Genomic DNA, 13,168 nt, shown 5'->3' on the forward strand with positions numbered 1-13,168 from the left:
CCAGCCAGCTGCGGCGAAGGCGGCGGCAGCAGGGGCCCCGGGGCCGGCGCTGCAGACGGGATGGAAGAACCGGGGCGAAACGCGTCCCAGAACGGGACCTTGAGCGAGGGCCAGGGCAGCGCTATCCTCATCTCTTTCATCTACTCCGTGGTGTGCCTGGTGGGGCTCTGTGGGAACTCCATGGTCATCTACGTGATCCTGCGCTACGCCAAGATGAAGACGGCCACCAACATCTACATCCTCAACCTGGCCATCGCCGATGAGCTGCTCATGCTCAGCGTGCCCTTCCTGGTCACCTCCACATTGCTTCGCCACTGGCCCTTCGGCGCGCTACTCTGCCGCCTCGTGCTCAGCGTGGACGCAGTCAACATGTTCACCAGCATCTACTGTCTGACTGTGCTTAGCGTGGACCGCTACGTGGCCGTGGTGCACCCCATCAAGGCCGCACGCTACCGCCGGCCCACCGTGGCCAAGGTGGTGAATCTGGGCGTGTGGGTGCTGTCGCTGCTCGTCATTCTGCCCATCGTGGTCTTCTCGCGCACGGCGGCCAACAGCGACGGCACGGTGGCCTGCAACATGCTCATGCCCGAGCCCGCCCAGCGCTGGCTGGTGGGCTTCGTGTTGTACACTTTCCTCATGGGCTTCCTGCTGCCCGTCGGGGCCATCTGCTTGTGCTACGTGCTCATCATCGCCAAAATGCGCATGGTGGCCCTCAAGGCCGGCTGGCAGCAGCGCAAGCGCTCGGAGCGCAAGATCACCCTGATGGTGATGATGGTGGTGATGGTGTTTGTCATCTGCTGGATGCCTTTCTATGTGGTGCAGCTAGTCAACGTGTTCGCGGAGCAGGACGACGCCACGGTGAGCCAGCTGTCGGTCATCCTCGGTTACGCCAACAGCTGCGCCAACCCCATCCTCTACGGCTTCCTTTCAGACAACTTCAAGCGCTCTTTCCAGCGCATCCTTTGCCTCAGCTGGATGGACAACGCCGCCGAGGAGCCGGTCGACTACTATGCCACGGCCCTCAAGAGCCGCGCTTACAGCGTAGAGGACTTCCAGCCCGAGAACCTGGAGTCTGGCGGCGTCTTCCGTAATGGCACCTGCACGTCCAGGATCACGACCCTCTGAGCCCCGGGTCTGAGCCGGGGGGCCTTGAGCCCAGAGAAGGGGAGGATGAGGAGAATGGGAGGCCAGATGCGAGAGGCGAAAGGACCCCCGGCGTCGGGGTGCGAGAATAAAAGTGGGGCCTTCGGACCCACTGTGCGCTTCGGGTGGAGACTCGGGAAAGGCGCGAGACAACGTGGACCCGGAGCTTTGTTTATAAGCTGGAAGACTAGCGGGCCCCTCTTCCGCTTCTTCCTCCCCTGCGCTTGCATCTTTGCATCCCTCTATGCTCCCCCCGCCCAAGGCAATTTCGGTCTTTCTTTCCGCCCGGTCCTGCAGGTGCAGGTCGTGAACTTATAAACGTCTCCAACTCGGCCGGACCCTCAGCCCCGTCAGCCGTTGTTTCTGTTTAAGCTGAGCCAAGGTTACCGCCACAGGTTTCCCTCGGGAAAACCCAGCTCGCCCTCAGCCGCGCCCTGCGGCGCCCCTCGCTCGCCAGGTTTCTGCCTGATGCCCCTAGCGGAGCCTGGCGAACCCTCGCTCTCCCTCTCCGCAGCCCTCTTTTCAGGGAACTCGGACTAGAGAAGGATCTAGGCAGCGGGTCTTTCCTCTCACTCTCGAGTGAAGGAAGGTGCGCGCATCCCATCCCCAAACCTACCCCCGACTCCCCATCCACCCAGAGCGGAGCCAGGTGCTTAGTAAAATCGGTCCCGCGCCTCGAGCCCCCCAGGCATTCTGCGATCCTATCCAGACCCCCTCTTTGGAGCAAAAAGGAGCTGAGAACAAGTGACTAGGGGTTTTAAAAAAGATTCCGGAGTTTGATAGGGGAGGAAGGCTTTAATGGAAGTCACCCTCCCGGCCTGGTTCACAAAGGGCGCTTTTGGTTTCAAAAACCAAGCGCAGGGGGGCTTCCGGGGCCAGGCGGGACAGGGTGCGCTTGCCCCGGGGGACGCCCGGGAGCGTGGGTGCAGCTCCACTCGGCCTTCTCCCTCACCCTAGCTCCTGGAGGTGCCCATCCAAGAGTCACAACAGGCACCGGGCGGGGACCTCGGGTGATGCCTTCCCAGTCTCGGCCCATCCCGACCGTGTCACCGCCACCTACAGGCTAGAGGGTGCGGCCGGCCCGACCCCTGAGGGCTGCTGCCTTTCAAGCGGTGCCTAATAAGTTATTCTCTTGCTTAACATTTATTTATTTATTTGTGGTGTTTGAAAAACGTGGTCTCTGCTTTCCTTTTCTCTACTTGCCCTAGCCCAGGGCCTTTTCTTCAGGATATTGGCGGTGGGGCCGGCCCGGAGGTGGCAGGGGACCCCCAAGGTCCCCTCAAAACCTCTCCTTTTTGCTAGGCCCTCTTCTCTGATTCTTTCCTCTAGCCTTTCTGTTTTGGCTTGTCGTCAGTGAAGTTTGCAGAGTTGTTCCTACTTTTCTTATGTAGTCTCTTGTTTTAAATAATGTGGTTTAGCCTCCTCCCATGCGGAGTGGAAAGTCCCAGCTTTCAACATCACCCGACATATGATTTGAATATATATATGTATATATATACATATATTCAAATCAAAATAGACTCACATACTAGATACATTTATCTTGCTCCCTTGTCATAAGTCCATGAAGCAGTTGCCAAACAACAGGTGTGAGACTGGCTAGAATACTTTTAGATATGAGGGTTCAAATAGCCTCCCCTCAAACTTGGAACTCCACAGCCTGATTCAGATAGACTTTAGCAGGCACTGAGGACGTCCTTGCTTGTGTACCTGCTTCTTCTAGGTTCGCAGCATAGGTGATTCTAACATACAAGCTAGGTAGTACCGGCACTTCTTTTGAAGACATTGAAAATAAATTAATTTGTGTCTGTGTTTTATCTGACCAATTTCATTGGAAGCCTGAGCAGGGCAAAAACCAATAATTTTACTTCTTTGTATTACCTGGGTTGCTTTAGATTGCTGGCTTATACATAGTAGGCATTAAATACATGTTTGTGACTGTTTCAGTAAACCAGAGTGTATTACAACACTCAGGAGTTCTCAACATCTGGGGTTCTCAGGTTCCTACATCAACATGATACACAATGGTTGAAAATCACTATGGAAAGATGTTTTGTGTATATTTGCTTCGAGAACATTGTGCTTTCCTGAAAGCAGTAACCAGGAGTTACAATGTCCTTTAAAGTTTTATTTAATGAACAAATATGCTTTTGGTCATAAATTTGAAAGTTTAGATCTGTCATTTAAAAATCATGCATATTATTACTCCTTTGGAAAATAGATTTTTAATAGTTAAGGACAGTGACATTTACAAATAAAAGTCTTGATCATTATCCTCTTCTGAGGACACAAATTCTAGTGCTCTTAACCTGTTTCCATTGTAATATTAACTAAATAAACAAATGTATTATGTTGTTGCAAGTTGTCTGACTTTGCAATTTGAATCTTCCTGTTTCAACAGATTACTTCAAGACACACACATATTGGCTTAGTTGCTCTATGTTTCATTTAGATATTAAAAAGTAAGATTTCTGATTACCTTTGGAATTTTTACCAAGATTGAGGTTATAACTTTACCTATTTTTTGAAGTCTGTTAGTTCTGAGAAAGAAAAAAACTGAGTATGAATAGGAAAAAGTGTACTTCTTCCCCTATGGTTGCACTCTCTGTAGTTTGCTGTGGTTACCAGACGAACTAGATGATATCACAATGTCTCACAGATTAAACTACTGGCTGCCCTCATTTATGACCTCAGACTTTGCTGTGGGAGTAAGTAATTGCTAATTTACATCCCAGGGAAAGGTAGTGGAAAGGGAAAAAAAGTGATGTCCTAAAGATGTTGCAAAGGGCAATGGATAAAGGAAATACAAAAAATCAGATCTCAACTTGAAGAAAGATGTTTTAAAATATTTTTAATTGTGGAAAAGTCACACAATAGAAAACATACTATCTTAACCATATTTAACTGGACCATTCTGATGGCATCATGTTGTTATGCAACTCTCATCATCTCACCTTCCTAAATGGCAATTCTGTCCCCAGGAAACACTAACTCCTCATCCCACCTTCCCACCCACCCCCATCCTCTGGCCCATTGCTTCTACTGATGGACTTCCTGACTCTATGAATTTGACTATTCTAGGTACCTTGTGTAAGTGGAATCAAACAGTATTTGTCTCACCTAATGTATACTGGAGTGCATTTTTAAGGTGACCTCAATACATGTCTTAGAAACAGATTGTACCCCTCCTTCCCCGCCCCCGACCCATGCTATACAGTAGGCCCTCACCAGCCATCTACTTCATTGCAATCCCACTCCTGGGCATATACCTGGAGAAAACCATAATTCCAAAAGATCCATGCACCCCAATGTCCATTGCAGGACTATTTACAATGCCCAGGACATGGAAACAACCTAAATGTCCATCAGCAGAGGAATGGATAAAGAAGATGTGGTACATATACACAATGCAATATTACTCAGCCATAAAAAGGAATGAAATTGTGCCATATGCAGAGATGTGGATGGACCTAGAGATTGTCATACAGAGTGAAGTAAGTAAAAAAGAGAAAACTAGCATATAGTAATGCATCTATGTGGAGTCTAGAAAAATGGTACAGAAAGACATATTTTGTGCTGTTTTCAGTGATGGCCATTTCCATCCCTGGAAGAATTTTAGAAGGTACTAAAGGAGTGTTTTTTTTTTTTTTTAAACATTTTATTTTCACAGCAAAATAAGGGAAAAGGAGTATTTTCCAAGCAGTGATTCCAGAACCAGGGTGGGGGGATTGTGGGCTTCAAATACCTTCAACTGCCTTGTAACTCTAGGCTTTACAGTTCTACACATAATCTCAGTATGATTAAAAATAGCTGAACTGTTGCTTTTTCACTATTTTTAAAAGCTATAGCAAGGTGGCAAATTGAACTCATAACTCCGATGTGCAGAGAAAACATTCTGTTCTTTTTGTTTTAATTCATCTGACCATCCAAGCCCCTTCCAGCCGGTTAGCTGGGACGAAAAATTAAATAACTGTTCAAACATCCAGCTGAGCTGATAATTTAGCCATTTTCAGATAATTTCAAAATTTTATTTAAACATGTTTCAACAGTCTCTTCGCTGGGTTCCCGTTCCTCTTTTGTTATCTTAAAAGTGGCTTTAGAGTGAACTGGGAGAGGCTTCGTGTCCTAACGGAGGAGGGAATGAGGTGGGGTCCTTGGGAAAGGGGTCCTGTCTGCCCTTTGATCTCTGGGAAGAGGGCATTTGTCCACTGGGATGATCCTGGTTGCAGTTTGTTTCAATCTGCAGCTTCTGGAGCCTGTGATCTGACTTCTCACCTTGGCGAGGGTCATGCTTCAACTCCTTTGGGCTACAGCCCTCTCAGGGTCTTAGGGGTCCTCATATAGCCTCCCAGTCTGGGGTCTCTGCCAAGACTCTGCCTCTGCCAAGCAGTGGCCTGGCCTTGCCACAGCAGGCAGCCTCTTGGTGAGCCTCTTGGCTCAGTGACCAGAGGGAATCCAGTGGCTCTAGACTGGTGACCCTCAGGATCTCCTCGGGCTGGTAAATTTTTCTGTGGCTTTGTCTCAGGTCTTTTGCATTTCTCCTGACAAAGGTCAACCTCACTCATCAAAAACATTCCATACACCTTGCCTCCCTGTTACATTAGACAAAGAGCATAGGACTTGAGTCCTTTAGATTGATTAGCCTTTGACGTGTTGCTAAGACTAAAGGACTCAAGCCCTATGCTTTTCCTCTAGTGTAATAGGGATGCAGTTAGTTTTAGCCTGTGATGGCTTCCCAGGTAAAGAATCTGCCTGCCAATGCAGGAGATGTGGGTTTCATCCCTGGGTTGGGAAAATCCCCGGAGTAGGAAATGGCAACCCACTTTAGTATTCTTGCCTGGAAAATTCCATGGACAGGGGAGCCTGGCAGCTGCAGTTCATGGGGTCGCAAAGAGTCAGACGTGACTGAGCGACTGAGCATGCACACATTAATATATTGAGGCAGGAGAAAAAGAATTTGGCAAATCTCTGTGCAACCCCCACCCCCACAGCCTCCTTTTATTTCCAAGCCTTTTCGCATGGCCTAGAAGTTGGTGATGAGCCTCACCTCAGGGTGAGACAAGGCAATGAAACATGATTTATGGAGGAACATAAAATGTATCAGTTTAATGTCCACGCTCTCTCTTCCTGGGGACCTCCGTGTTCTCAGGGTGGAATGTCTGAGGTCATCTTCTCCCACAATACCCCAAGATAGGATCACATTTGAAAATCTTTGATGCCTCATCCAATTTAACAGTGACGATTGAAAAATGCTGAATGTATAGTTTGGGCTTGAGAAATAAAAAAGCAAGGAGTTCTCCTGGAGAACAATATAGAAAATACATTTTAAAAAATTGTGATATATTCCCAGTTTATTCTAAACAACTAATAGAGATGACATACTCATATCAGTGTTTGAAAAAATGCTTCATTAGAAGGGTTATGTGTTGCCAATCTTATCTTGCTCATCCCTTCTTTATTCCAGTGTGCCACATCAGACAGGTTAGGTCCTTAATTGTTATGACTGATAGGCAATCACATAATTGTTACAGTGGTGTGTGCTTTAAAAACAAGGTATCACAAAGCTGCTCTCTTGTTGCACCATACACCTCTGAGCTCATAAGAACCTCTTCCACATATTCAGATGAGTATCTTGCTTTTCACTGAACACATTTCATTTGCTGGTGTTAAAAGAAGGCAGAGAGGTTCAGGATTGTTACATGGCTTCCAAGAGCGAGGCAAGTGCTGAGATAATGTTGTAAGTGATTATTTACTGCTTTGCTGACTATCTAGAGATGGGGTAAGTGTACTTCTGGAAGCAGAATCCAGCTACTGATTTTACCCATAAGAAAAAGGATAATGTTTCTGCAATGACGATATAGTTGAGAAAGCATGTGAACAGAAGCAACTAGTTCAAACTAAAAGATCAAAACACCTGCTTGTCAAACTGTTGGGTGGAGAAAAACATCATTGCAAAGGAAGTTACAGCTTTTAAAAGCCCTTTGGTAAAACATTCACTTTGATGATGAACTTAACTATTGTCAAAACATATATCAAATGCAATCTTCTTGGCCTAAAGCTGGAAATATTATACTTATTTAAGGCTGAGATTACAGGCATGCTTCTAAAATTCTTTGGAATAATAATGAGCTTAAAACTCTAAAAATAAATACCTCTTTAAGCCAGACTGATTCAAGTCTTCTGTTTTGATTGGACAAAAAATATAAAAGAAAATGAGAAATAGGGAATGCCATCAGCTACCACATTATCTCTGCAGTAGAATTTGACTCTATGCCCCTCCTCAGCACCTACATGCCCAGACCAGACACAGATGATGACCTCCAGTGCTCCCAGCCTTAAAAATTTAAGAAAGACTTACCATGTATCAGAGTCCACTTGGAAGAAGACATACTATGGAGATGCTGTAGAATAACATGTACAGAAAAAGTTCTGACTTTCACAATAATATCTGTATCAAAAGACAACTAATACTTCATTTAAAGAGGGAGAGAAAAAAATTCTAAGACATCATAGGCAAGCAGGAAAATATTTTACAATAACACATGTGACTGGCAAGAGTCTTCTAGGAAAGGTTGTCCAAATATTGATGAACAGTAACTCTCAATAGTGTTCTGTCTCTATAACCCTTGAACAATTCATTAATCTAGCTAATATTATTAGCAGTGGCAAAATGTCTATTCAAAGTCAATAATTAAGTTAAACATCCTCCTTCATGTCCAGTGAGCCACTGTAACTAGCCAATCAAGCAGATGTCTACACATCTTTTGCAATAGACTCTCAGGTCTCCTTCTATATAAACTCTGTGTGGAATCTGAACTTAAACACACACAACCTAATTAATGAAGCCAAAAGAAATTTCTTAGGTAATAATTGGTGAAATAGAGCTTCAAACCTCTGCCCACCACCTCCTTTTCATTTTTAAGTTCCCATTTCTTAATGCTTCTCCCTTCAGCCTACTACTCTTTTTTTGACTTTCCTCACCTCTCCCAATAGAGCTTTTCTCAGAAAAGGATTTCTTTGATTTGTAGTTTACCTCACTGACAAGGCTTCGGGTGTTATTTTCCAGAAGCAAGGGTTTTTAATAAGGACGTAGTATCAGAAGGTCAGGCAGCCAGCTGTATCCTTGAAATTACATCTGTTTCCAAAGCAAACATTTCTTAACAAGTGGCCCACAGCCTTGCATCAGAATCACCCAAGAACTTATGAAAATGCATATTCTCTAAGCTCTATGTTAGAGACCTTGATTCATTAGGTCTGGGATGAACCTTGGTATTTCTAAAGTACTTAAAAGTGTGAGAACTACCAGTTTAACTGCTAAGAGCATGGAGTTTGCCATCAGCAGCTGTAGCTCTGCTTTCTTCATTGGGTGATGATGGGCAAGGTAATCTCCATACTCAGATTGTGCTCATCTGTAAGATCAGGACGATAATACCTCCTTTACCTGATATCATGAGACACCCCATGTTGAATGCCAAACTGGAATGAAAACCTAACTAGCTCACATAACTGAAAATTCTTAACGAAGAACTCATGGTGTACTTGATCTGTAACTCAGTACAATATATTTTTTTTCAGTTTCGTTTTCTCATCTCTGACTTTCACAATCTTGGCTCTATTCTCAGATTGGCTATTCCTGCGTAATTACAGACAGCTGCAGAAAACTGAAATGATATTTTTCCAGGTTCAAATTTCAGGGGAAAGAGTGCAAATGCTTCTCCCTGATTAGACTCAGATCATTTATCTGTTGAGAGGCATGTCTCCATGTGTCCCTCGTCCTCCGTGTTCCTTGCTGGGTACGCAAGAATACGAGGCGCTGACCAATTTTACCTAGATTATTTCTCAGAGTTTTGTTTTTAGCAAGCGATCTTGAGTAAAGGCAAAGAGAAGGCTCGATTACTGCTTACTACAATTCGATGGTTTCCCCAAGATCAGTGTTCCTCATCTGTGACCCAGGCCCATCACTGCACAGCATCCATTTGGGCTCACACTGCCTCACCCCCATGAGAATCAAGGACAGATGAACTATTGCTAATCATGTTGCTTACTGGCTGTACCCTGAGTTATAATGTTCTCTGTCTCTGACCCAGAAATCTTGTGTCTTCTGCTGGCCTCTATGAAATAGCAACAGAACAACTTACTAACTTGTAAGTAGAATAAACTAAAATTCCAGATCCTGATAGTATCTACCACTGCACCCATTAGCTGGGCCTGAGGATTATGGTTGGCTGGGCCTGGGTGATACACTCTACTTTTGGAGCTGGCAGTGTCCCTCACAGAAGAGGGAGGGACAACGGGACAGATCTCAAGAAGAAAAGTTGTATACAATTACCCCAAGTAGATGACGAAAGATACGTCATGTGGCAAAAATAAAATTAAATAAAAATCGACAGCTGTCTAGCACAGATTTAGGAGCCAGATATGTGTGTGTGCATGTATCAGATAGCATATTAAAAAGCAGAGATAGCACTTTGCAGACAAGCGTCTGTATAGTCAAAGCTATGGTTTTTCCACCTCTGCTTCCCAGGTGGCAGTAGTGGTAAAGAACCCACCTGCCAACGCAGGAGACTGAAGAGATTCGGGTTCAATCCCTGGGTGGGGAAGATCCCCTGGAGGAGAGCATGGCAATCTACTGCAGTATTATTACCTGGAAAATCCTATGGAGAGAGGAGCCTGGTGGGCTGCAGTCCATGGGGTGGGCAAGAGTCGGACCCGACTGAAGCTGACTTGGCACACACGCATGGTTTTTCCAGTAGTCGTGTACAGACTTGGTGAGAGTTGGACCATAAAGATGGCAGGATGCCAAAGAATTGATGCTTTTGAACTGTGGTGCTGGAGAAGACTCTTGAGAGTCCCTTGGATTGCAAGGAGATCCAACCAGTCCATCCTAAAGGAAATTAGTCCTGAATATTTATTGGAAGGACTGGTGCTGAATCTAAAGCTCCAATAGTTTGGCCACCTGATGCAAAGAGTTGACTCATTGAAGGCAGGAGGAGAAGGGGATGACAGAGGATGAGATGGTTGGATGGCATCACTAACTCAATGGACACGAGTTTGAGCAAACTGGGAGATGGTGAAGGACAGGTAAGCCTGGTGTGCTGCAGTCTACAGGGTTGCAAAGAGTTGGACACGACCGAGCAACTGAACAACAACATATATATATGGATATCAAATTCTATTATATCTGAAAGAGAAAGTAGAAAATAAGTGATTCAGGTTTTAAAATTCTTCTGTTTGATCTAGTCATATATTTAAGTATTAAATACTTTAAACATACAAAACTTTACTTCATTTCTTTAAATACAAGCACATATGAAAGCTGAGCAAAATTCATTTTTATTTATGTAATGAAATGATAAGGAATACTCATCATATTATTTATTTGGGAAATTCAATGTATTTCACAAGTTATACTCATGGATTCCATATGACCTCAAGAAAATTTATCACCCTGTGCATCAGATCCTACATCTTTAGAACGAGAATAACTAGATAGCAATCCAAATTAGTAACAATTTATTGCCTTCCCATAAGATTAATAACATTATTTAAATATATTTTAAGATCAACTTATAAAGGCATTTCACTGTAATGCAGAGCATACAGTTAAGCATATTGAAGATCGTATTGAGATCAGGAACGCATATGAATAACATGGAGTGATATACAAAGGTCTGGAGGCTGGCTCAAGCTATATTCTATAATCAGCAATTGGGAAAATGTTTGCTTTAAATACAGTTTTAGGTAATAGAAATAAGATTGCCCACCACAGCCAGAAATGGGTACCATGATTAGTAAATAATATCCAGATATTTGGATTTCCTTCTGTTTTACTGCAGCTAACAAATATAAGTATGCTACGTATTTGGGGCCTGAAATACCATCAGGACGATAACCAACGCCCATGAATTAAACTGACAGTTTCAGTTCCCCTCAGATTTTATAGCAGTTACATAAAACTGTCAGTGTCCAGAATTTAAAATATAGCAGCAGAGCAGGCAGGAAAGAAAAGAGAAGTAGCATTTTTTTCAGTACCTACTTTGTAAGTGATACATCTTGCCAGATGCTTTGCATGCTATCTCATTGGGTCTTCACCAAGATTCCTATTAACTGGAAGTCTCTATTTCTCTTACAAAACAAATATATATAGAGAGAGAAACACACAAAAAATATCCTTTTAAATGGCAGACAGATTCAATTCCACAAACTACATGGAAATGGGAAAAGTCTGACTATTGCCTCCAGTTTTACAAATCATAGTGTCCAAAATCAAATGTCAAAATGTACCACTCTACTCACAGTCTGTACCTAAGGAGAAAAAGAAATGAAATAAATTATTGGTAAATATTAAAGAACCGAATTCTCCTCACAGAGACCATCAGATTGCATATGAGAAACACCAGTTTCACCTCTAAGTTAAATGCGGCCATGTCAAGAACTGCTCCAAGAGAGAGCTGTGATGAAGTAGGTGGAATTAAAAATCAGAATGTCTACGATAGAATCCTTGCTTTGAATATTAGTGGTTATGGAACCACGGGCAGGTTATCCACTCATGCCTCATATATCTTAATTTAAAAAATAGGAATAAAAACAATTTCTGTCCCATAATGTTAGCAAAGTGACAGTCTTTTCAGCATTTTTAATACACTTTAATAATCCTCATTTATATAAATATCAGAGATAATGACAGTTCAAGAACAATGAAAACAAGAAACAGTTTTCTTTTCACTTATGAAGACACACTAAACATATTCCTATTATTAGGAATTATATAATTAAGTAGCATTAAAGCAATTATAAGATGCATGGTAAGTTGCTTCAGCAGTGTATGACTCTTTGCAACCCCACAGACTGTAGCCTGCCAGGCTTCTCTGTCCGTGGGATTCTCCAGTCAAGAATACTGGAGTGGTTTGCCATTTTCTCCTCCAGGGGATCTTCCCCACCCAGGGATTTAACCCAGATCTTTTATGTTTCCTGTGTTGGTAGGTGAGGCCCTACCATTAGCACCACCTGCTAATAGCCCAAATCGCTTTTAGGACATTAGTTAACAGTTGTAATTTTTTCCCCTCTCTATTTAAACTGGTAAGCTGCTCCATTGTAACAATAGTGTAAAGTAATTGAAAAGCATTAAACTAAATCTTTTAATCTGGTACTCTGCCAATTTAGAGGTCATGTCATTTATCAGGATACCAATTAAATAAAATACCCTGAATTAGTCAAATGATAGAGTCTAGTTAAGGAAACATGAGAGACTCAGGAAAAAATTCTTCCCAAATATTAAAAAGTGATTTATAAAAAAGAAAACAACTTATTTTCTTATAAATTCTTCTTGTAAATTATCTCATTGAATCCATGAGCAGGAGTAGCATGCAAAACAAAAGAGGCAAATATGCAAAGCACAATTTCAAACAGCTGTGGACACTTTTAAGCTGTGGTCTGCCAAGTTTTTTGTTTTTTTTTTTAAAATGAGTGCTCTCTCACCTGCAGCTGCATCTCTCATCTCATTTGCAAACCAAGGCTGGATCTATAAAGAATTAAATTGATGACTGCACCCATTCCAATCCTACTCCTATGGCAATACCTTCTCCAAAATGAGAATCTCTAGAATCATCACAACCAATATCCAGTTACATCCCATTTCAAAAGGAAATAAAACCAACTCCACTTGAATGTATATTCAAGCTTTCCTATCATTTATTTTCTAGCAAAAAGCACCGGGGAAGCCAAGGAGACGCATTTGGTAAGCCAAGTGACGAATTCTTACAAAGATGGTGAGTAGCATGAGGAGAGATAAAGTCAGCCAGGATTTGCTTGGGCAAGACCTAAATCTTGACCTCTCTTCCTAAAGTTCTGATGGCGGGAACCTGATTTCTCAGTTGTATTCCATTAGTCAGTCTGCGGAGAAGGTAATGGCACCCCACTCCAGTACTCTTGCCTGGAAAATCCCGTGGACAGAGGAGCCTGGTAGACTGCAGTCCATGGGGTCGCAAAGAGTCGGACATGACTGAGCAACTTCACTTTCACTTTT

The 13,168-nt window shown here is 43.3% G+C and overlaps 1 protein-coding gene across 1 annotated transcript; it reads left to right on the forward strand.

The window, feature by feature from the left end:
• The first annotated feature begins 6 nt into the window (after positions 1–6).
• Positions 7–3,505, forward strand: SSTR1 (somatostatin receptor 1). The gene has a single exon (XM_010835325.1). The coding sequence runs from the start codon at positions 61–63 to the stop codon at positions 1,123–1,125; it is 1,065 nt and encodes a 354-aa protein (XP_010833627.1). The 5' UTR covers positions 7–60; the 3' UTR covers positions 1,126–3,505.
• The last annotated feature ends 9,663 nt before the right edge of the window (positions 3,506–13,168 follow it).

Source organism: Bison bison, unplaced genomic scaffold (genome assembly GCF_000754665.1).
Source record: "Bison bison bison isolate TAMUID 2011002044 unplaced genomic scaffold, Bison_UMD1.0 scf7180017864041, whole genome shotgun sequence".
In the NCBI taxonomy this organism is placed as follows: Eukaryota; Metazoa; Chordata; class Mammalia; order Artiodactyla; family Bovidae; genus Bison; species Bison bison.